This window comes from Stenella coeruleoalba (genome assembly GCF_951394435.1).
Source record: "Stenella coeruleoalba genome assembly, chromosome: 4".
Classification (NCBI taxonomy): Eukaryota; Metazoa; Chordata; class Mammalia; order Artiodactyla; family Delphinidae; genus Stenella; species Stenella coeruleoalba.
In genome coordinates, this window is record NC_137149.1 from 143,453,131 (window position 1) to 143,478,153 (window position 25,023).

General features: G+C 35.5%; 1 protein-coding gene across 1 annotated transcript in view; it reads left to right on the forward strand.

Moving 5' to 3' along the window:
* Positions 1–2,520: 2,520 nt before the first annotated feature.
* Positions 2,521–25,023, forward strand: part of LOC307185554 (uncharacterized protein) — a gene marked incomplete at its 5' end in the record, with an annotated part of 91,635 nt that continues 69,132 nt past the window's right edge. The window contains one exon of the mRNA XM_079919850.1: positions 2,521–2,656. Within this exon, the coding sequence (XP_079775976.1) occupies positions 2,521–2,656 (136 nt within the window). The remainder of the gene's footprint in view (positions 2,657–25,023) is intronic.

Here is a 25,023-nt window from a genome sequence, read left to right on the forward strand (position 1 = left end):
GTGGCTATTGGCCCTGATGTGTTTTTTTATTTTGTTTTGTTCTGAGTTACCCCTGTAGGCATATTTCTGGCACTAAATTCAATAATAAATTCTCTTTACTAATCTCCCAGAAAAGTCAATTTAATTTTCATGTACTTGGATTATAATAGCTTTTGAAAGTAATATGGATTAAAAGGCAAGTTTCAAATTCTCGACCTATTATTAAAAAGAGCTATAATCATTATTACATCTCTAATATTGTTAGAGACTCTTAATCCAGTGATTATTCACCCACTAGACCAAGAATCAGTCACACTTCTTTAGAAACATTATGATTTATCATCTTAATAGGAATTTGAGTATTTTAGAAACGAGATGGGCTACAATGGCAGGACTCTTTTTTGCTGTTGCCAGAATGGTTATTCACTGGGAGGTTTATATAATGAACGATTTGCAGGCTATGCCCAGTGAATGCTACCTCTGCTGCACACCTGGAATTGCTTTTTCATTCTTCTTATAAATGCCTCTAGGCATTAGGCCACTATGGAATAATGACCAATGACTCATTGCTGTTAAAATGGAAAGGGCCCCAATCCACCTCAGCTTTGTGCCTTTCTCCTTGTTTTATATTACGTATAACCTGATACCTCCAGTTATTGTCTTTTTGGATGAAAACCTCCTCTCTTGTGGTCTTCTTCATGCCCATAAGCAGTTGTCATTCCCAACTCTTGGAACCACAATGGAGAATAGAAGAACAATGCCACAGTTAAGGGCCAGGCACAGATTTGGCTTACAATAAAGTGGAATCCTGAAGTTCTCAGGAAAGCTGTTGTGGGAAACAAGACTATTTCAACCTCAAAGATCTCTCTTACTGAGTGTTTAGTTCTCTGTTAAAGAGAAGACCAAGGGTGTCATTGGCCCCATCTGGCTTAGATTCTGGAGGTCACTTGGGACATTGGTCTTGGGTTGGTAATAGAGAGGCGAGTCAGCATTTCTAGGATCCAGACCAAGTGCATCTAAACCCTGCATGGCCAAGAATAAACAGTATCAGCTTTATTGATGTGTGAAATAAGAGTCAGAAGCAATGTCTATTGCCCTGTAGCAGTAGCTGGCTTAAAGTTAAAGTTGGAAACAGTGGTGTTTTTTGAAATGGAAAGGCATTGATTTGTCCCTTCCATCCCAGGAACAGATTCTTTCCCTTCTTTTGGGGAGCTGCATTTCCTTCCACTTCAACTAATTATTTCATTTCATTGTCTTAGTCACAGGAGTAATAGCATAACCCAAGCTGGAGTACTTAGAGTACTTGTTCATTTCTTATTTTGTTGCGTGTGCTTTAGGTGTCATAACTAAAAAGTTTTTGCCTAGACCAACATCAAGGATCTTTTTCCTTATGTTTTTTTTTCCAGGAGTTTTATGGTTTCCCGCCTTACATTTAAGTCTTTAATCTGTTTCAATTTATTTTCTGTGATTGGTGTAAGATAGGGTCTAGTTTCATTCTCTTACATGTGAATATCTAATTTTCCCAGCACCATTTATTGAAGAGACTGTCTTTTCTCCATTGAGGATTCTTGGCTCCCTTGTCAAATATTATTTGACCATATGTGCATGGGTTTAGGCCCTCAATTCTATTCCATTGGTCTATGTATCTGTTTTTATGCCAGTTCCATTCTGTTTTGATTACTATAGTTTTACATTATAGCTTGAAATCAGGAAGTGTGATGCCTCCAGCTTTGTTCTTCTTTCTCAGGATTGCGCTGGCTATTCAAGGTCTTTTGTGCTATCCATGATGGATTTTTAAAACATCAGGGCAAATAGGCACTATCGCCAAAACAAATACACTCAAACTAAAAAGGTTTTATTCTAAGTATTTTTCCTTAACAATAAAAATGTTTGTTTTATGAAAACAAATTTTGATTAAAATTTTTAAAATACTTTGTAAGTATGAAGTGCACTTTTTATTAACAAAAATAAATTGAGCAATATGTTGAAGTAAGGGGTTGTACAATTTAGTCTTATTTATTATTTATTTAGTCTTATTTATTATTTATTTAGTCTTATCTAATAAGACACTATTCCTGACTTATTTATTTAAAGACTAAAAAATCAAAACAAAATATCCTGGCTTTTTCTTTCACGGTTAGTGTCTTTATTTAAAATGACTAAATAATATCTCAAAAATAAATGTTCATTTTCCAACTGCAGAAGCAGTTACTACTATCATAACCTAGATGATCTTAAATAGCATATGATGTACACAGTTCTCCAGTTTCTTTCTATGAAGTCACCTGGGGAGAAGTCCTTCAAAGCCACACCAGGCTCCTGAAATTTCACTGTGGTTGGTTTTATAGAGCATATTTGTAACATCCCTGTGTCGTTTGTGGTTTGTTGCCCACGATTTTCTTTCTATCGCATTGATTGGGACTGAGGTTTTGGAGGTATCAGCAAAGGCCGGATTATAGAACAAAAGAACTGAAGTCTCTGCAGCCTGGCAGGGTTGAGTATGAAAACAGGAAAAAAAAATAGGAGACTGTTGTTTCGGGCATGAATCAACCTGGGAAATTTACCTCTGCTTATTCCCCCAAGGTGGTAGAGAAAAGGCAGCATGAGCGTGCTGTTGGAGAAGGTCAGACAGAGGAGGCCCAGATATCTGCTCAACTCGACATGGTTTGGGGTCTGGGTGAGTGGATTTGGGGATGTTGGGAATATCCCAGAATGACTGTCAGGGACCTGGAAATATTGGGATATTCCAGGAATCTAGACTTTGGGTAGACATTGACCCCAGACAGGAGATTTCATCCCTGGAAGGAGTGCCCTTAGTGCCAGAATCTGGGTAAGAGTTAAGTCACTGAGGATCTGGGTGCCGGTTGGGAAGTTCACATTGCCCTGGTTTGTGAGGAAGGGCCTCGCCACAGGGAACCCAGTCAATCCTGACCTGCTACTGGCTTCCTATGCTTGAAAGAAGATGCTGGGATATTTCCAACTTGACTAAAAATGGACTAAAAATAGTATCACTGATACTAACAACAGCTAAGAATTACTGAGATCTTTCTACATTCTAAGCACTAAGTTCTCTACACGTTTTGTCATTTAAATCTCACAGCAACCCTATGAGGTAAGCTCTGTCTTTGTCTACCTTCTACAGAAAAAGAAATCAAGGCTAAGTAACTTGCCCACAGTCATATAGCTGGTAAGTGGTGAGCCCAGGTTTTAACCAGGAGTCTGGTTTCAGAGCCTGTGGTCATCACCACTTTACCATTGGGTGATTACAGTCTACCTAAATGTATGGATGTCAGGCACTGTCCCAGGTGGGATTTCTGGGAAACAGATCCTGAGATGGAGTTTAGTATGCAAGATGTCTATTCGGGAGTGCCTTTGAGATCAACACCTGGGGGAAGCGAGACAAGATTGGGCAGAAGAAATCAATCCACGGGAGCTCTGGAGCCAAAACGGCCTGAAAATAGTCCTGTGCTGGACTGAAATGGCCTGGGCTGTCCCAGAGGGCAAGATCTTGGGCAAAACAGTCCTCTGTAGCTGAGGTGTTTATGAAGAAGCTTGTGGTGAAGGCTACCTATTGACAGTGGTCCTAGCAGTTGGGGAACTTTCTCAGAGGAGGTCTGATCTGGGTAGTACATCCCTATGTCCACTACAGGTACCCTCATGTTTTCTGAAAGTATCTAGAAAATATGAATTAAGATTTATTCTGCTACTAAACTGACCTTAAATCCCAATTGCTCCACACATGCCTAGTTTACACTTGTATTTCTAGCTTAATTATTAATAGCTTTCCCTTTTACTCTTGAAACTATCTTGGTTGGATGTAAATTATTTTGTTTTTCTGATGCTCTTCTGCTTCTCCTTGTTCCTCTACTTATAATCTTTTATTAACTCAGTTTCTACAAAAAATTAATTTTATAGTAATAAAGACCATGCCTTTGTTTACAAAATCTTTCAAAGAGAAAACAATCATCAGGTCTGCCATGATTTATCCATTATAAGCATGCTAGCTGAGAGAAAAACTCAAAGTTTGAAAACCACAATTAAATATCTTTTCTTTATACACATATTCATGGGATCGTTTTCTTTAGTCTTGTATACTATAATGTAAAGATGACTCTGTAATTCCTTAAGACCGGGTACCTAAATTAAATAAGGTCTGTTGTGACACTTTCATAAAACATTTATTTTAAAACTGGAATGAATGAAATATCTTCAGGTCTTCTTACACTGTATTCAAATGAAGTAACATCAACATGGACACATGAATTTCACTAAGGCATCACCCCTACCCCCCCCCCGGGGCATGTCCCTTACTTAGAAACCAAAGTATCTTTATCAATTTTTGTCAATTACGTTTGTGAATTTCAAGGTGGTATCCCCTATGATCTGAGAAGTCAGCCCCTGCATGTACCTCTGCTATGGTCTCCTGACTAAATTCCTGTTCTCACAAACCATTAGAAATGGGAGCTTAGAAGCCAGTCACCACTGCCCTCACCGTCAGCTTGCTTCCCTGATGATAATGATGCTCTCTGCAGTGTGAAGGCCCTCTCTCCCCCATGGTCCCTGATACACACTGACCTCCATTTGGGATCAGATGTAGCGCTGATTGGGTTCTGAGCTTCATCACAACAGCCTTGCTGCTTGTACACCTTGGTCATAATAGATCACATCTCATCCCCAAACTGAGACCAGGGATGAACCATCTATTCTCTCCGTTCTCTTCTCTCTCAAATTTGGTCTAGGCATCTATGCACAAAATATCAAAGGTAGTATTTGCCCAATACACATAAACTCATTAAACAGATACCTGGAGGATCACTGACCCATCCGTTTATCAGATGTTAAGATAACATTTTCAAAAAGTTAAATAGATGTTAAAGATTCAGAGATCTATTTAACTGTATCTATGATACAGAATGATGAAATTGATTACACACACACATGCATATAGAAAATTATTGATGGAATAAGAATACTAAGTAATTTTGAGTCAAAACTGGTTAATGCCCGACTGGGCAATACAATGGTAACCTTTGGGTTATCTTATCTCTTCTAATAGATACAGATCATTTTCATCTCTCCTGGACAAAAATAATTTGCAATTTATCCATTTTCTACAAGACATCCTCTGATTTTTCAGAACCTGAGCCCTAATAGCTAGTACATAATGATTCAAATAAAGTCACATTTCCTAGGGAGTCAAAAAACCCTCAGGGAATCAGATCCCCCTCATGTGAACTCATTAGACCACGCTGGGCATGAATTTGAAAGAGTTTGTTGTAATATTCTTGGTTTTGTTTTTTCAAGCTTTGAACATACAGATATATCATGTTTTCCAAATACAGATATTCCATGAAGGGTTCTGATTCCTTCTTTAGTCTGAACTGGTCTCCACACATATAAGTAAGGCTCTGAGAAATAGGGTTTTCATTTAGGAACATTCCTCATAGTTCACCTTAACCTGTGTGTTTTTTGCTCCAATCCAGCACCTTATTGGTTTGCTCTTGTTCTTGTTTTACTTTATATATGTTTTTGTTGTAAATATGACTTTTCACATAAGCTTTCTTATATCTGTTGGGCAAGACCATTGTGTATAAAAAATTAGCAAATAAAAATACACTTATTACATCAAATACCATATAATTCGAAGTTTATAATGCTAACTTGCTGAAAATGGCCTTTAACTTGAACACGTCTATAATTAATGTAATTTTTTAAAAAGATAAAGTGATTTAAAGAAAAATAAAGCAAATAATTCATAAATCAATTGCTTAAAGTATTTAATGATTATGGCATTGGCATTGAACTCTCAAAAACCTGGATTTGAATTCTAGTTTTAATTTGTTAGCACAGGGAACTCTACTCAGTGCTCTGCGGTGACCTAAATGGGAAGGAAATCCAAAGAAGAGAGGATATATGTATATGTATAGCTGATTCACTTCGCTGTACGGTAGAAACTAACACAACGTTGTAAAGAAACTATACCCTAATTTAAAAAAAAAAGTATTAGGAGCCCTGGTAGCTCCTAATTGGTGTGGCAATTTGGTTTGCATTACATTTTTAGCAAGATCATTTATCTGTGAAGAACTTCCTCAATTCTACATGTGGATGACCCCATGGCACATAACAACATATCAGCCCATTAGTGTCTCAAAGCACCTTCTGAATTTTAAGTAAAGATCAAATATTTTATAAATGCATATAAATACTTTGGGCATATGAACATTAACAATAATGTAATTGTATGTAATGTAGATATTTTTCTACTTCTAATGCAGGAGGGACTGTAAGAGTTCACTAATCTCATGTCTGATATGGCAGCAGTTTTGCCAACTGGCGTTTCTCTAGAACTATTACTTGTTAATGTTCCTAAATGTGCTATCATTGCTGTCCAGTAACAGAACATTCTGCTGTGATCTGAAGTGTCTACATTGAACTGAGAACAACACACTGCCCTCGTTTATGAATTATTTTATTTTTTTATGTAGGTGGAAAACATAACTGAACCAAGTAATAATTATTAGTTATTTATTTAAATATATCTCATAGACTGTATAAGTCTTTGGCAATCAAGGGCAGTAGCTGCTCATATAGAAAATTTGGAACTAGTTTTTCCAGTGAAAAGAAACTTTTACTAAACCCTAAGCTGTTTTCTACATTAACCCACATTTTTGGAGATATATTTATCTTTTCAAAGAGTATTGTCTCATTATTTATATTTTGTGCAGTTCATATATGAAACAAGTCTTCAGATAAGACTCAGTTCTGTTAAGCACCTTGTTTACTCTGCAATGAAACTCATTTACTGAGGGAAATAATTATTCATAAAGTCTTCAGAGTTTTTCCAGGAAGGCACACAGTAAATGTGAAATATTCATTATAATGGGAACATTTCAACATTTTTCTGTGCTTGTTATTTTGCTGCAGAGAATATCTACCAGTATCTACTAAGAAGTTCGCATTTGACCATTTTTAAGAAATTTCAAAAAATTGGTGATGTTGAACCTAATTACTCTTTCTTTTTTTTTGCAAGAGTCACATTAACCCTTTTGCCTCCTAAATATTTATTTTATTAAAGTTTTATTTAATAATAAATAAAATGTTATTTTATTAAAGTTTTATTTATTATTAAATATCAATAAATTATTAATTCATTATTTATTAAATTATTAAAAATCAATTGATTGTTATTATAACTATATATTATATTATAATTTATTAATTATTAAATTATTAAAAATAAATAACTTTATTTTATTAAAGTTAGGCCTAGGTCTGCCACACCATGGAGTATCTTGTGGAAAATCATAGAAAATTAAACTTGGTTATCTATTGTTGATCTGATATTCAATAGAGTTATATTAAAATCTATCTTCAATGACTGCTTTCTCAGAGGTCATAAATCCCAGCTTCTGTAAGGCACATCACTGAATTATTTTTCTCATATTATTTTGCAAAATAATATATTTCATATCAGGGAGATAAGTTAAGATGCATCTTACTGAGGCCAACCTGATCAGATTGCAATAGATAGTTCAGCTACCATATAGAGATAGATAGATAGATAGATAGATATTTTCAAAGTGGTTGGTTTAGAGTCAGACTAAGCATCAAGAAACTGTATTTATCCAATTGTGCACAGCAGGGACAGGAAGGAATGTACATAGGAATTGAGAGCCCTGGGGGAATCAAACAAAATTCAGAAGTGATAGCATCATATTCACATGGAAAAGTAACTATTGATTGATTGAACTCTATAATGTAACATCAATTTTATACATATTAAAGAAATATGGAATACTTCTTAAAAGTATTAAAAATATACAATATTTATAGAGCTAACGGTTCTTCCAGTTTCCATAGTGCTCAGAATATTTTGAATTTCTGTTTGGTCCTTTTTGTCTGTAACACTTATACTATGTTCATCCAGAATGAGCAAAGAAATTCCTTCAATATATGGGTCGACTTCTGAGTCACAATGAAAGATTTACTATTCTTAACTACTTAGTATATGTTTTTAAATGTACCATAATGAAGATAATTTCTTTATTTTTGAATTTTAAGTGAAATCTTAGTTAAAGCTGAGTAGCTAAGATACAGTCAACTCCATCATTCAAAGGGGAATCATCACTTAACATTCTGATTATAATTCCATGTGAAATAAGCAAAAAACAAAAACAATCTTTTAGCATCCAAACAATATGGAGAAAAATCACTTACTTCTTCATTGAAGCCAAATGCTTTAAAATTCTATTTACTTTTCTAATTACTGGCAAAATAAATTATGGCATCTTTGCAAGGGAAAGTTCTGTAGCTTGCTGGGGTCCAAGGCAGGCTACCCCCCAATGGCATATAGGTTATTTTGAATTAAAGATACTTAAGAAATGGCCAATACAAGAGGGATACTCAGACCCTCCCCTGTATCTCCCTGAAATCAGGAAATAAATATCCCACGTGAAAGGTCCTTTCCCTGCATCTGGACAGCCTATGTTAGAGATCCGGAATTTGGGCAGAGAAGCCTGTATAAACAAACACTGTTTCTTCTCTACTACTCCAAGCCCAAACTTTGTTTAGATTCCTCCCTAATTAAGCACCCAAAGCCTAAATCCTTTGTCCTGTTAATTCCTCACAAATTTGTTTCTTTGTCTAAAAAAGTGTAAAAGCTGTTTGCTTTGGCCACTTCCTAGGTTGCATTCCTGAGACCTCCATGCAAATGAATTAAAATTTGTTTCTTTTTCTTCTGTTAATCTGTATCCTGTCAATTTTATTAGTCCAGCCACAAGAATTTAAGAGGAGTCAAGGGGGAAATTTCCCCTTCCCCAAAACTCAGTCAAAATAATGGAGTAGATCCATATTTCTAGGAAGAAAGCAAATGGTGAACTAATGTGTATTGTATAATACTAATTGTTTAAACAAAGTTTAAAAGGTTGCCCTTTGTACGTCTTTTACCTTTATGTATGCTAACCATTTTCTAGAAGGGACTTTAGACATTCCCAATGAAAATTTGGGCTGTGGATTTGAGTGGGGCGACTTTCATATTTTTATGTAATGTTGGTTCATGTTTCTGCTTTACTTTTATAATTTAAAAAATGAATTAGTTTATTTTAAAGATCAGTTGGTTTTCTCAGACCCTACTTTCTCAGTGTTGCACTGTAAGGTGGGAGGTTCAAAATTACAGAAACTCAACTTAAGCCAGTTTATGTAGAAAGTAGAAAGGATATTTTTTATTTTTTATATTTTATTTCTGCTCTTCTCTATGAGTTGGCCTCCTTCCAACTTAACCACATTGTGAAGGAAAGAGATGCTGCCAGCAGGTAGGCTCGTATCCTCATGGCCTTTCCATTAGTCCCTAGAGGGCTTTTCGCCCCAGTCACATGAAGGAACTCTGATTATCCCAGCTTGTTTCACTTGCTAAGGCCCTGGACCAACCCCTCACACAAGGAGTGGTGTTTGCAGACATATGCAAAGTTATTGCCTCAAGACTCAAGGCCAATTATCATGGCAAAGGAAACACAACCAGAGCAAAAAGGGGTAGCCTGTTTCCCAAAAAAGGGAGAGGTGTTAGGTGGGCAAAAACCACAACAAACACGCATATACACATAATATTTGGGACGTTTATCTAGATATTAGTTTGACTAATAAAATATAAATCATTTAAATGTATTAATAAATCAATAGTAGCTTTTGTCAGTATAGATTTTATCAAACACTAGACACTAAAATTATAAGTTTCTTTTTGTAGGAAGGAATAAACAACGTTATAACACTTTAAAATTTCCTTATGTTCAGAGCGTTGAAATCACTGGTTGAGGTCTGAACTAGATTGTTGGCAGTATTAATGGAGAGCAGGTGCAGATGAAGAGAGGTTTTGGTACAGAAAGTAGAGAAGTTGGAAACTGTCAATTATGGGGGCAAAGAGGCATAAAAATGATATTCTTTCAATGTCCTGCTAATTATTTTTAAAACTTCACAATCAAACAAGTGTCCAGATATACGACAGTCAAGAATCAAACTTAGTAACAAATATTCTGCCTTTCTGCTTTGTATTTTACTCAATACACTTATGCAGAAATAATACATCCTTTATTATTGTTTATTTTAGACAAGAGGGTTACCGTGTGTAATAGTATGGGAATGCCAGACCTGGGGAGAACTGAGCAGATTAGGGAAACATGTGCTGGACTTTTGGATTTGGGCTTGGTTTCTGCAAGGAGTATAGAGTGAATGCTTGATGGTACAACCAAAATGCTTTTGGCAGAACAATACAGAGAAAACCCCACTGGCCTCCAAGGACAGGAGAGAGTGATTTAATAGTGACACTGCGTCCTGGGCTGCTCTTTTGGTCAGATAGTGAGTACACTTGCAGCTGTGAGTAAACTGAGGTGCTGAGAGGCTGAAAGGACCAGCGAATACATTTGAGAAATGCTTTTCACTGTAAGAAACTTCACCACCATCATGCACAATACAATCATATTTTTGAATACCTACTATTTGATGTAGCTCTTAGGTTTCTGGAATGAATTTGAATTGCCTTTTGCTTGAAACAAGGACATTCATTAAAGGAGAATATGCCATCAATCTCTGCTTCCTAATATAACTTAATGAATACCTAGGCCATACAAATCATGGGTAATTCAATGCTTAGTTAATGTTTGTTGGCTCAAAGAGAAATCAATCCTACTGGGACACATTATGATAAAGGGTGCTTTCTGGGACTGTCCAATATACGCTCTAGAATATTCCCTGAAAATGGTAGATTCAGTCTATTCTTGACAAATTTTTGGAAGAACTATCTATCCTAGGATTTTAAAGAAAGCCAAAAAAATGAAATTTTAGTGTTCCATTATTAAATGTCCTCCTGACCGCTGTGGCTGGGATAAACAATAAATGGCTGTGTGAGCTGGGAGTGGGCGTTCAAGCACCTAGCTCTTGGGGGAACAGAGAGAGGCTGGTGGCACAGTGGCCATGGATTTGCCGGGGCCCAAGAGAGGCAGCCACCTGCCCAGGGAGGCATGTGTCATGAGGTGAGGGTCTTGCATTGTACATGGCTCTCCTGGTTGGTGGCCCCATTGGGGTAGCAAATGAGAAGTGAGCAGGGAAGAGAAAGACAAAGGAGGAAGTTCAGGTGGTAGCAAAGGGTCACCAGCTGTAGCTTCAGGCCCCGCAGGCGTAGGGCAGAGATCCGGCCCCCTCCACCTTTTTCAGATGGAAGAAGAAAACAAACACCCAAGGCTCATCGAAATTGTGATGGGCTCACCAATAGCCCCAGGACAAAGTCAGAGATCACTACCCAAGCTTAAGTTTTCCTAAGCTGCAGAAATAGAAAGACTTGCTGAGCAGGTCATAGAATGAATTATGGAAGACCCGTATGCTTCCTTACAGCAGTTAGATTGGCCCTGCCCCACCTGTGCCCAGCAAGGGTAAGCTCTCCTGGAAACTGGTCCTCTGGACAGAGACCAGAGAAGAGGAGCAAAAGAAGAAACAAAAACATCAAGCAAATATTGCAAAAGCTGAGCAACTAACAAAGGGTTGAAGGAATAAACAGGTTCTGCCACCAGAGAAAAATCATTTGATTTTGAATCTCTGGGAGGAACACCAAGATTTCTTCTCTGGATTTTAATGAAGATATTATTTAGTAAATGAAGTCTGTTTGTGCTAATTCAATGCTTAGTTAATGTTTGTTGGCTCAAAGAGAAATCAATCCTACTGGGACACTTTACGATAAAGGGTGTTTTATCAGGCACCCTTGATCACAGTTCAAGTGCCTGACCGTATGGAAACATTGTGTTAGTTCTAAACTCAGTACCATAGTAACTTTTAAGCTTGGGTGTTGTTTAAAAACAAAATCCAACTGAGCAAATTTGAAGATCTACTTGGCTTTATTTAATGATTCATGAATCCAGAAACATCCCATCAAGTAAATAGAAGGGCACTCTGTGGAACTATACAAAATGGAAGGCTGTTATAGAAATGATGTGGGACAAGGAGGTTATTAGCCAAAAAGAAAAGAAAAGAAAAAAAGAATTGTTTCCGCCAAGGTTATCTCACTAGCACTGACCACGATATTCCAGACATTTTATTCCTGGGAGAGATTGAAACTGCAATTAAGTTTTGGTTCACTGTTCTGGGGGAAAGTGGCTTCACCTTCAGTTTCTTTCTTTCTTTCCTTCTTTCTTTCTTTCTTTCTTCCTTCCTTCCTTCCTTCCTTCCTTCCTTTCTTTCTTTCTTTCTTTCTCTTTCTTTCTTCCTTCCTTCCTTCCTTCCTTCCTTTCTTCCTTTCTTCCTTCCTTCCTTTTTACAAGGTTTACAAGGTTGCCATTAAAGCTCATATGATTTGTCCAGTGAAGTGGGTGCTTTCAACGTTGGAAATTGTGTAAGGTAAACCTCAGATGGGAAACACATTTTCTAATAGTTAATTTGCCACTGTGAGGGCATCGGCCTTGCAGCCTGGGAAGATTTCATCCTATCTGGAAAATATACACACAATAACACGAACATATTGATAACCCATACTAAGTGACACTTGCTTGAAGTCCAGTTGCAGGCGCTCAAATGGTCCAGAGGGAGGACATCTGAGGCCTCTGGGGACGAAAATAGTTTTTCCAGAATTATGGACCTGAAAGGTTAGACATTGGTGGTAAACCATTTTTTAAAGAAGTCTTTCCACCAATGTATATATACAATTTGAGTCATCTTAAATGCACTACGGTGGGTGAAGAAATGCAAAAACTGAGTTTGCTAGGGGGCCAGGAAGAATCGAACAGCTGTCTTGGGTTTCCCATAGCTCTGACTGTGTGTTTAATTAACAGCAATTATTTACCCATCTTAATTTCTCTGATTTAGGAGCAGACTGTTGCCATGTTACAAGGAAATCAGTATGCTGAGAGTCTGGCAATAAGGGGTTATTTTTTGCACAAGCAGCATGGACTCAATCTACATGTACAGCAATCTTTTTAGATTCCTTTTGTTGCTGCCTTTGCAGTCAGACAGGGCACTCCCCTGATACTCAGGTTTTGTTCTTTTGGTGTGAGCTTCAATTTTGATGTCAGCAATTTCAAAAGGTTACATAGTTATGAGAAAACTTACCTCTTTTAATGTTGAGGGTACTAGGTTTAAGTAATCAAAGACCTGAGAAATTCAGGAAATTATTTTGGCAAAATACAGAATCCTTGTTTTCTAGGCAGATTATTTAAAAGGTAAAGAAAAACCTTTCATAATCTCTTATTATCAAGAGTAGACCAATAGTCCAAGAAGCCTTTAACCTTTTAGCCAATGAAAGAAAATAAAGTTCTAGTTTTATATCACTATACTATTAATATTAAAGCTCATTCTTAAAATCCTCACAGTAACAACTCAATTTTAGGCAACCTGATTACACAAGATTTCTTCTCTCTCATTTTCTCCCTCTTCCTAACTTTCTATGTCCATAGATCATCCTTCACTTTTTTCTTCCCATTCTGAAATAATCAAAAGTTTTATTTTAGATAAAATTACTCTCATTTTCCTTAACGTGAATGCATCTTTATACCTCATACCTTTTCTTAGCCAAAAAATACATCCTACTCCTCTTCCACAGAGAATTGTTTCCATTATTAGTGCTAGTAGTTTTAATTATGCATATTAATTACAAATATTAGCCCCTATCCAAACTATCCCAAAAAACTGAAGAGGAAGGAATGCTTCCAAACTCATTCTAGCAGGCCAGTATTATCCTGATACCAAAACCAGACAAAGATGTCACACACACACACACACACACTACAGGCCAATATCCTTGATGAACATAGATGCAAAAATCCTCAACAAAATATTATCCAGTCAAATTCAATAATACATTAAGGGATTATACATCATGATCAAAAGGGATTTATCCCAGGGGCACAAAAATTGTTCAGTATCTGTAAATCAATCAAAGTAATACATCCCATTAACATACTGAAATATAGAAAACATATGATAATCTCAAAAGATGCAGAAAAAGCTTTTGACAAAATTCAACATCCATTTATGATAAAGAATCTCAACAACGTGGGTATAGAGGGAACATATCTCAACATAATAAAGGCCTATTTACAGACCCATAGCCAACATCATACTCAATAGTGAAGGCTGAAAGCATTTCCTATAAGATCAGGAACAAGGCGAAACTAAGTCAGCTAGAGAGAGACAAATCCTGTACGATCTCATTTATAGGTGGTATCTAGAAAACAAAATAAACAAAGAAAACAAAATGAAAACAGACTCACAGATACGGAGAACAAACAGGTTGTTTCCAGAGGGGAGGAGGGTAGGGTGGGGGTCACACAATAGGAGAATGGTTAAGAGGTACAAACCTCCAGGTATAAAATAAATAGGCCATGGAGACGTAATATACAGCATAAGGACTGTGGTCAACAGTATTGTAAGAGCTTTGTACAGAGACATTGTTAATAGACTTATCTTTTGATCATTTTATAATACATGAAAATGTCAAATCACTATATATTACATCTGAAACTATTATAGAATTATACATAAACTATATTTCAATAAAAGATAAATATAAAAAAATAAAAACTTAATTGATAAACCATAAAGAGAGAACTAAGTAGATGGAAAGGTAAATCACATCCATGAACAGGAGAGCTCCGTATCATGCAGATATGTATTCTTTTCATACTGATCTATAGGTTCATTTCAATTCACAACATCATTTCAGCATGGTTTTGGGGGAACTTGACAAATACATTCCAAAATTTAGGTAAAGAGCAAAGAGTCAGTGATAAAAGACAACCTTGTAGAAGAGAAATAGAGCAATCTACTTAGTAATAAGACAGTGAGGGTGCTGGCCTAAAGATAGGTAAATAAAAATAAAAGAAAATTGAGAACTTAAACCTATACATTATATATAATAGGGATTGTGTTTGCAGATCACTGGGAGAAAGAAAAGCCTATTCAGTAAAATATTTGGCATTATCACTTATCCTATGACACAGAAATTTCTTCCTAGATGTATTTTCTGATAAACTCCTGCAGAGAGATGTACAAAATGTTCATATCAGCACTACTCAATAGCAGTAAATAAAACCATTATTTCTATTTCACTCTATAGATTCAAGTTACATTTCTGAAAGAGTAAGACTTAAATGTAGAATCAAGATCTCAAAACTTTAGGGAACAATACTGAGAGAAAGATCGTCATAATTTTAGAAATCAGAACAACAAAAGATAAAATTACTATGTTGGCACTAAGGACTTATTTCCTTATTAAAGACACGATAAAAAGTGACAAGACAAATACATAAAATATTTATGATATATACAACTGCCAAATAATTCATATATATCATATATATCATATATATATATCATATATATCATATATATCAATAAAAAACACAAAATCAAATGGGAAAAAGAACAACATATGTGAACAAGCCTTCCACAGGAAGAAAACATGAATTATAAGTGAGCATTTCCCCACCAAATGGGGAAAATATCTGGCATTATCATATACCCTGTGATACAGAAATTCTTATTTTAAATGAATTTTCTAGATAAACTCCTACACAGGAAATATTCCAAAATGTCCTTAGCAGCACTATTCATCATCATAATGATTGAGAACAACTCAAATGTCAGTTAAAAGTAGAACTGGAAAAAAAATTACAGACATTGATGAGGGTATGTCAAAGGGGCACAGAAGCCAACTCAAAGAGCTCCCAGTGGCCAAAGCAGTATTTGGTTATAACTCCAAATTAGAATTAGATAGTGATAAATGTTGCACAACATTAAGAATGCACCAAATGCCACTGAATTGTTCACTTTAAAGTGATTCATTTAGGGCTTCCCTGGTGGCGCAGTGGTTCAGAGTCCACCTGCCGAAGCAGGGGACACGGGTTCATGCCCCGGTCCGGGAGGATCCTGCATGCCGCAGAGCGGCTGGGCCCGTGAGCCATGGCCGCTGAGCCTCCGCGTCCGGAGCCTGTGCTGCGCAACGGGAGAGGCCACAACAGTGAGAGGTCTGGTACCGCAAAAAAAAAGTGATTCATTTAATGTTTATGTAAATTTCACCTCAAAGAGAGGTACTAAGCTTCAGGATTAGAAGCAACCTCTGAAGAGCAAAATAGTAATAAAGTCAACAAAGGAGCACGACATCACTCCACATTCTTCCGTAACATTCTCTGTTTTCTTATATTTCTCGAAAAAATAAATGTTATGGTGGGAAATATTGAATTTCCATGGTAAAGAAACAAGAGCACGGAGCATTGATATTTAGAGATGTGCTCTATTTGGTGTGTACTCACCAGAAAGTGAAGCTTGGGTCATAACAACTCAAAGTATTAACAGTTGTTATTCATGAATAAAGCCATCACACATTTACTGAGTTTGTTTCCAAAAAAGCGGTAAGCTAAAAAGCTGATTGGAAGTCTTTGCACATGCATGGGGCTTTTAAAATGTAGAGTGTTAGCAGGGACACTGACTGTCGAAATCTTTAGGTCTTTCCTCATGGGCTGTTCAAATTCTTCAAACAAGTAGGTTGCCAGATTTAGCAAATAAAAATATAGGATGCCCAATTTAATAGTATTCTATTTAAGTGAAGAGTAATTTTTTTATCATAAATGTGACCCAATTATTAATGGGGGTATAGTTACATTGAAAAATTATTCATTCTTTACCTGAAATTCACATTTAATTGAGCATCCTGAATTTTATCTGGCAACCCTATAGACAAGCCTCTTATAATCTCCTGCCTGAGGGTGTAGAATCCTTGCTGCCGACATTCTTGGAGTTAGGTTCAAGCAGAAGACTGAGGTTACCATATTTCTTATGTAAGTTTTCAAACAAATGCCTGTTTTGAATATAGTTTCCTATGATCTGTTTTATTCCTGCTGAAGAATAAAGTTACAGTCTTCTGCTGGGGTGGAGAAGACCATTTGGCAACTCAAATCTTGTTAATCTACTTTAAAATTTTACATCTATTTTGAGTTCCTTGTTTACACCTACTTCACTTCTACATCCCCACTTCGAGATGTACTTGTTACCACCAGTCCCTGAGAGTTTTGCCATCTGTGGTGGAAATTGTGTTTCTTCTTGGCTTTCTTTGCAGCCAGTTTAGGATTAAATTTACTCCAGTCTTCTGTGACAGTTATCACTTATCTACCTATTTTTCAATTTTATAAATCCATCCATTTGGGCAGGGAGAAGAAGCAAATATACGTCTTCAAATCTTCTTTAACTAGAAGTCAGACTGTCTTTGTCTGTTCAGGCTGGTGTAACAGAATACCATAGACTGTCATACTGGTCATAACAATAGAAATTTATTTCTCGTCGTTCTGCAGACTGAGAAGTCCAAGATCAAGGTGCCAGCACACTTGGTATCTGGTGAGGTACTTGTTCATATACCGCTGTCTTCTCCCTGTGTCCTCACATGGTGGAAGGAGCAAGGGAGCCCTCTGGGACCTCTTTTATAAGGACACTAATATCATTCATGAGGGCTCCACCCATCAACCAATCACCTCCCTAAGGTCTCAACTTCAAATAACACTACATTGGGGATTAGGTTTCACCATATGAATTTGGGGGGCACACAAATATTCAGTCTATAGCACAGATCTAGATGTTTTAGTAGTGACAAAGAAGAGGTAATCTTAATCTTAAATAAGCTCTTCCTGAGAATAAAAAGTGAGAGATTAATTACTGACTCATCTTATGGGGGTATATAATTTGATCCAAAAAATCAGGAAAATATTTACAAGAAAATGAGTTTAATTTTTCTCACAGATATTAAGAAACCATGCCACACAATTTATTGTGTATTATTTATATTAAAATACTTCAAAACATCTTGAGCAAGTTGAATTAACACCAGGAATATAAGGATATTTTTAATATTTGAAAATCAGTTAGTGTCATTAATCAAAAGACACAAAGAAAAAATATATAGCTATATCAAATAGAAGAGGCATCTGATAAAATTCCCCATCTGATGTAATTCAAGAGAAAAACTCACAGTAAATCAGAAATTTTAAAGTAGGGATAACCTATATTTCTACCAAATAATCAAGACTAAATTTCATATTTATCTACCAAATATCAAAAATAAACTTAGCATTTATCATTAGTAGCATTCTAGTTCATGTCAAGAACAACAAAAGGATGCCCACTATCTCTACTGCTAATCAAATTATACTGGAGGCTTTGATCAATTCAGTAGTTTGGGAGTAAGAAATAAAAAGTGTGAGAGTATTAAAAAAAATAAATACACACTTTACAGAGAGAAAGATGGTCTACAAGAAAATTGAAAATAATCTACAGGCAAGTTATTAAAACTAAGAGTGCAGCATGACTAATGTTGCACAGAAAATATACAAAAGATAATTGCAATTTCATACATCAGCATTTTTTAAATTAAAAATGTACTTTTGGAAAGACAGAGGAAATGTAAGTGCCTAGGTAAAATCTAACAAATGAGGTTTTAGACTTTTATAGGGAAAATTAGAAAACTCTATGAAAAAAAAATTAAAATACCTGAGTAAAATGATGTATAAGTTTGGAAAATTTAAATAAACAAAATGTAATTTAGCTTCTAATTAATTTTTATTTTTATTACAAAATCCCTTAAAGTTCCAATAGAGTTTTTGTGATTTTATATGGAAATTTAAAAGCTGATTCAAAAATTCTCTTGTATCAGTAAAGGGTTATGAATAAACCTAAAACTTTGAGGAATACAGATCGTATGGATTCACCTTAGCAGATATGAAGACTTTTGATGAAGCTGTAAAAATATAAAATGTGACAAACTGATGCGGAGTTTGAATGCTAAGTCATGCAACTGAGAGCTAAGAATGAGACTCGTTCATATGAAGACACTTATAGAGGTGTCATTACAAATCCAGGAAGGAAAGATGATCTATTCAATACATAGTGCTCAGGTATTGGAAGAATAAAATTAAATCCCTGTCTCACAGTATATATAAATTACTTTCAGATGGACTAAAGGCCTAAATGTGAAAAAACAACACTTTAGAGTATTTAACAAAAATATTGAAGAATATCACTGTCATTTCGGCATAGAGAAGGCTTTCTTAAATAAGATGCAAAAGGCACAAACCAAAAATTAAAAGAATTTATGATTTGATTTATATCAAAATTATAAATTTCTGCATTTCTAAAGACACTATAATCAAAGACAATTCATGCCTTGAGAAAAAAATATTTTCAACAAACGATTAGCATCCAGCATGTTTAAAGAAATGAAAAGCAATAAGAAAAAAGACTTCACACAGAACTCATAGATCAGTAAGCCCAAATTAGCGATACAAATATAAACCTACATCATTATAAGTCAAGGAAGTAAAATATGTCATACTCATGAGATTGGAACTTCTTTAAATATGAAAACACTAAATGTTGTTGAAGACGCAAAGGACAGGAACACTCATACCTAAGCACGAGGAAGGTGAGAGTGTAACACCACAACCATTCTGAAAAATAACTTGATTATATTTAACCCAGAAACTTCACTTCTAGGCACAAATCTTTATTGAAGCATTGTTTTTAAGAAAGGAAAACTGAAAACAACTTAAGTATTCATCAGCTGGATAACAGGCACATAAGTGTGGTATTTTCATACTGTAGAATACTGTTTAGCAGCTAAAATGAATGAAGAGTGCTATATGCACCAGCATTGACAATGCTCAGAAAGACCACAGGACAGGAGGCAGGACTCAAGGTGGCAGAGTAGGAGGCTATGGAGCTCCTTCCTCAATGAACACATCAAAAGTACATCTACCCCCTCCCCCTGGTAGCCATAAGCTTGTTTTCTACATGTGACTCTACTTCTGTTTTGTAAATAAGTTCATTTGTGCCATTTTTCTTAGGTTCCACATATAAGTGATATCATATGATATTTGTCTTTATCTGATTTACTTTACTTGATATGATAATCTCTAGGTCCATTCATGTTGCTGCAAACTGCATTACTATGTGTAAAATAGATAACTAATAAGGACCTGCTGTATAGCACAGGGAACTCTACTCCATACTCTATAATGACTTATATGGGAAAAGAATCTTAAAAAGAGTGGATATATGTATATGTATAACAGATACACTTTGCTGTACAACAGGAACTAACACAATATTGTAAATCAACTATACTCCAATAAAAATTAATTAAAAACAAAAGCAAAAATACATCTACATGTGGAACAATTCTCACTGAAAACTAACTGGAGACTGGCAGAAAGACTCCCGTACAACCATGGCTGTAAGAAAGATACACAAAGAATTGGGTAGGAAGGGAAGGAACGCAATCAGACCAGGACCTATGCCCGTGGGAAGGGACTCAGAGGAAAAAGGAGATTACATGGGTGGAGATCCTCCCTGGGAAGTGAGTCGTTCAAGCCACACATTGGGAGTCCCAGCCCTGGGGTCCGACACAGGGAAGATAAACCCCTTTCAGTGGTTGGAGGGCTAGTGGGACTCGGAGGAGGGCTGTGGGAAGCCTGGACTCTGCTCTTTAGGAGACAGACTTGCTTGCTTGATCCTAGAACAGGACAGAAAGGGCAGGTTGAAACCACATGTGTGACTGACTGGTATCTTGTGACCACCCCACTGTGTACCCCAGCCTGAGCCAAGCGAATGCTCCAACACCAATCAACCTAAATACCCATATATATATGGACGTATATATAATGAAATATTACTCATTCAGCCATAGAAAATAATGATATTTTGCTATTTGCAACACTGTGGATGAACCTAGAGAGTATTATGCTTAGTGAAATGAGTCAGACAGTAGAAGACAAATGTTTTCAGTTATATGTGAAATCTAAAAAATAAAACAAACATATATAACAAAACAGAAACAGACTCACATCTGTAGAGGACAAACTAGTGGTTACCAGTGGGGAGAGGGAAGTGGGGAAGGGCAAGATAGTGATATGGGATTAAGAGACACAAAGTACTACATATAAAATAAATAAAGACAAGGATATATTGTACAGTACACGATAATATAGCCATTATTTTGTAATAACTTTAAATGGGGTATAATCTATAGAAATATTGAATCAATATGTTGTACACCTGAAACCAATATAATGTTCTACGTAAGTCTACTATTCTTCAATAAAAAAATAAAAATTAAAAAAAAATTTTTAGTTAATATAAATTAAAATAAAAAGAACTAGAGGCAAAGAAGTTTCAGGCACATTATCAGCATTTTCAGCTAAAAGGAAATGAATACGGAAATTGCTTCATACCTTTTGGCCATTTAAAAAATTAAAGTCTTTACAAAAAAATAAAGAACATATAGAATCAAAAATGCAAATTAAGAAATAATATGTAAAGTTTAACAGCATTGTAAAGTCATGTGTAGTAAATCAAAATATTGTTCTTGGATACACACACAAGTAGCAAAATTATAAAAATATACACGAAAATGATAAATTCCAAATTCAAGATAGATGTTATGTCTGGAGAAAGAATGAGAATAAGGGAAACCGGAAGAGATATACAGTAGGCTTTACCTGTATCTGAACTGTCTAATTTCCTAAAATCCTCCAAGGCAAATTTAGTAAAATATTAAGATAGACAAGATTGTTGTTCAGTATATTATTCTGTAGTTTTTCCTATATGAAATATTTAATAATACAAATTATTATTAAAGACAAATACTGTATGATATCACTTATATGTGGAATCTAAAGAATACAACAAACTAGTGAATATAACAAAAAAGAAGCAGACTCACAGATATAGAGAACAAACTAGTGGTTACCAGTGGGGACAGAGATGGGGGAGGGGCAAGATAGGGGCAGAGGAATAAGAGGTCCAAACTATTAAGAATAAAATAAGCTACAAGAGTATATTGTACAACACAGGGAATATAGCTAATATTTTCTAATAGCTCTAAACGGAATATAACCTTTAAAAATTGTGAATCACTATATTCCACACCTGTAACTTATATTGTACATCAAATATACTTCAATAAAAATAAAGTTACTGACATAATCACGCACACCCCCAAAAGATTTAGGCATAAAAATAAGAAACTTCGGGAGATAAATGAAAGTTATTTGTTCTATCACGCGACAGGTCACTCTAAAAATGTTTAGCGTTCTTTCTTCACTTTTTTCAGTGGGCGGTCTCTTTCTAGCATGCCTCACCAATGAAGAAATATTCATCATATTTAAAAGATCTAGATCAAGTCGTATTATGTCACTGGGCCCATCTAAATGCACACAGTCCACTTGGCCACCCTCTCTCCTGTCTCCAATAGTGGTCATTTCATTATCTTTACCACCCTTTTCCCAATTTCCCTCAGCCCCACTCTTTCTTGTCCTTGTCCAATGACCTGCCCCGAGAGGCTTCTCACACACCTGCTCCTATCCCTGCCTTTCCCTTGAGGCCCAGAGGATGTCAGGTCCCTCCTTTTATAAGCTTGTTGCTGCACACTTAGGCATCTCTCAAACACATTTCCTTGTTTTACTGTGTCTTTCTTACCTTCTCTGAATCTGTTCTCTTATCTGTAAAATGGGGGCAATAAATACTAATTTCCAACGTTGTTATAATGATCAAGTGAGATCAAACAGAGAACCTATGTCAATGCTAACTTTTACTGTATAAGCCATATGTATTAAGAGTTGTAATTTATAATCTAGGTTTTTAAGTGTAGGAAAATTTTATTGACTTCCTTAGAAGAGTTCTATTTATATAATATTTCTTTCTAAAATATCTACAAAAGCATTTGTGAAAGTAAATTCATGAACATAAATCAGGGAAGGAAAAGAAAAGTAAATGTGTACCAAGTGTTAAGATGGGACTGCAGGAAAGATTTTTGAAAGTTTGCAGAGAATTACTAATTTGATAGTCATTTTGGTTTCTCTCCACTCTACATTTGTCCCATAAGGTGATATTTTCTCCACCAGAACTAGTCAGAAGAATGCTTGAGTTTTGAAAGTATATATTTTAAAATTCATAAAAATGATGAATTATCTTATGTTTGAATTAGTAAATTGGTATAATGCTTTGTATGAACAGCAGGACACCAAAACACTTTTGAACAGTATTATGAAGCATTAAAGATGCTTCCTTTGGACTAACTGCTCATTTCCTAAATGAATTTGATAGCTTTTCTCATTTAATAAAAGGATGAATTGGAAAAATATGAACAGATTGTAATAACCAGAAAATAAATGAATTCAACAACCTGGAAGAGGAACGATTGCCAACAGACTGAATAATAATGTAGACGAACTTTGGCATGCACAATCTATGTATGAATAAGAAATACAATTTTTGGCACTTAATTTTAGAACAGACTGCCTAGAAGTGGATTTTGGAAAAAATAACCTTTTTAATATCCTAAAAAATGTTTTTCTAAGGTTTTTAGTCAACTGTTTTACCTAATAATTTAAAATATCCTGTATCTCTCCCTCGCTTTCTTCCTTTCTTACTTCATTTCAAAAATGCAAAAATAATCGTGTTAAGTATGACTATAATGAAGATTATAGTTCTTCCTATTTTGATTCCATAAAACACACAAAAAGTGGAAATTTTGCTCTTTTGCTTAAATATCTTTATTATAGTTGATATCTCTGAAAAAAGAATCATTATCTTAATAGAAAACTGGCATTTTCATTCCAGCCATTTCCTGCTACCTCAGCTCACGGGACCAAGCTTCTCCCCTGCCCACCCCCAATCTCTGCCAGTGAAGTGGCTTCCTAGTGGGTGGAAACTTTTCCTCCTTCACAGCTCCCTCCCAGAAGTGTGGGTCCCATCCTTACTTTTTTGTCTCCGTTTTTTCTTTTTTCTTTTGCCCGACCCAGGAATGTGGGGATTTTCTTGCCTTTCAGAAAGTTTAAGGTCTTCTGCCACCATTCAGTAGGTGTTCTATAGGAGTTGTTCCACATGTAGATGTATTTTTGATGTATTTGTGGGGAGGAAGGTGATCACATCTTACTCTTCCACCATCTTGAAGGTCCCCCCAGTACTTAGAATCATTTAAAATTTTTCATGTATATCAGATTAAATATACTGTTTCATATATCTATTTTCTAAGAAAAAGTAAGATGAAGATTATTGATTTTTCCTTTTACCTTGAGACTAATCTGTAAATAAGAAAACTACACTCTGATTTCTTGTAGGAATCTTTTACTAAACTAAAGGAAGCTTTGTCAATGGAACTCTAAAGAAAAGAAAAACGAAATAAAACTTTTTTTCAAAAGTGTACAATTAAAAAAAGTGTACAATTTTGAATTGTCTAATTCAAATAGTTAATGGTTTATTTTAATCTTGGTAGGCTTGAGAGGGGACAATTTTAGGGAATACAACTTTGGTGAAAAAAGTCAAAAAATTTGAAAATCTAAATTTGATGATGACACAGAATCAAACTGATAAATGCTTTAGTTTATAATTGCTCTTGGTAAATTTCTTGTCTATGGAATAAACAAGCACTTCTTTAAGTGCCTTGGTTTCAGTTGCTTTGAAAAGTAGAATAAAAAATGGGTTTAAGGAACTGTGAAAATTGACTCAGGGGGTACAATTTGATTCAAGACATATTTGACTAAAATTTTTCAATTTTCTCATCTAAGAATAAATAATACCCATCTGTATTAGTCAATGTTCTACAGTGAATCAGAAACAACAGAAATGTTTCCGGGAGAGTTGTAGTTTGAGTCCAAAGACAGTCTGATGGCAGAATTCCTTCTGGCAAGGGAAGGCCAGTCTTTGGTCTATTAAGGCCTTCAACTGATTGAATGAGGCCCAACAACTTGTGAAGAACAATCTACTCAAAGTTCACTGATTTAAATGTTAATCTCATCCAAAAAAACACCTTCACAGAAAGATACAGAATACTGTTAGACCAAATATCTGGGCATCATGGCCACATAAAACTAAACATCAAACCATCTCAAAAGAATATTCTGAGCATTAAATGATTTCATACGTGTAAAACACTTAGGACATCACTGGCACCTAACCTTCATCAAATGTTAAATCCCATTATTGTTGCTGTTATTAATATTCAAACAGTTACTTTGTTAAAGTGGAATT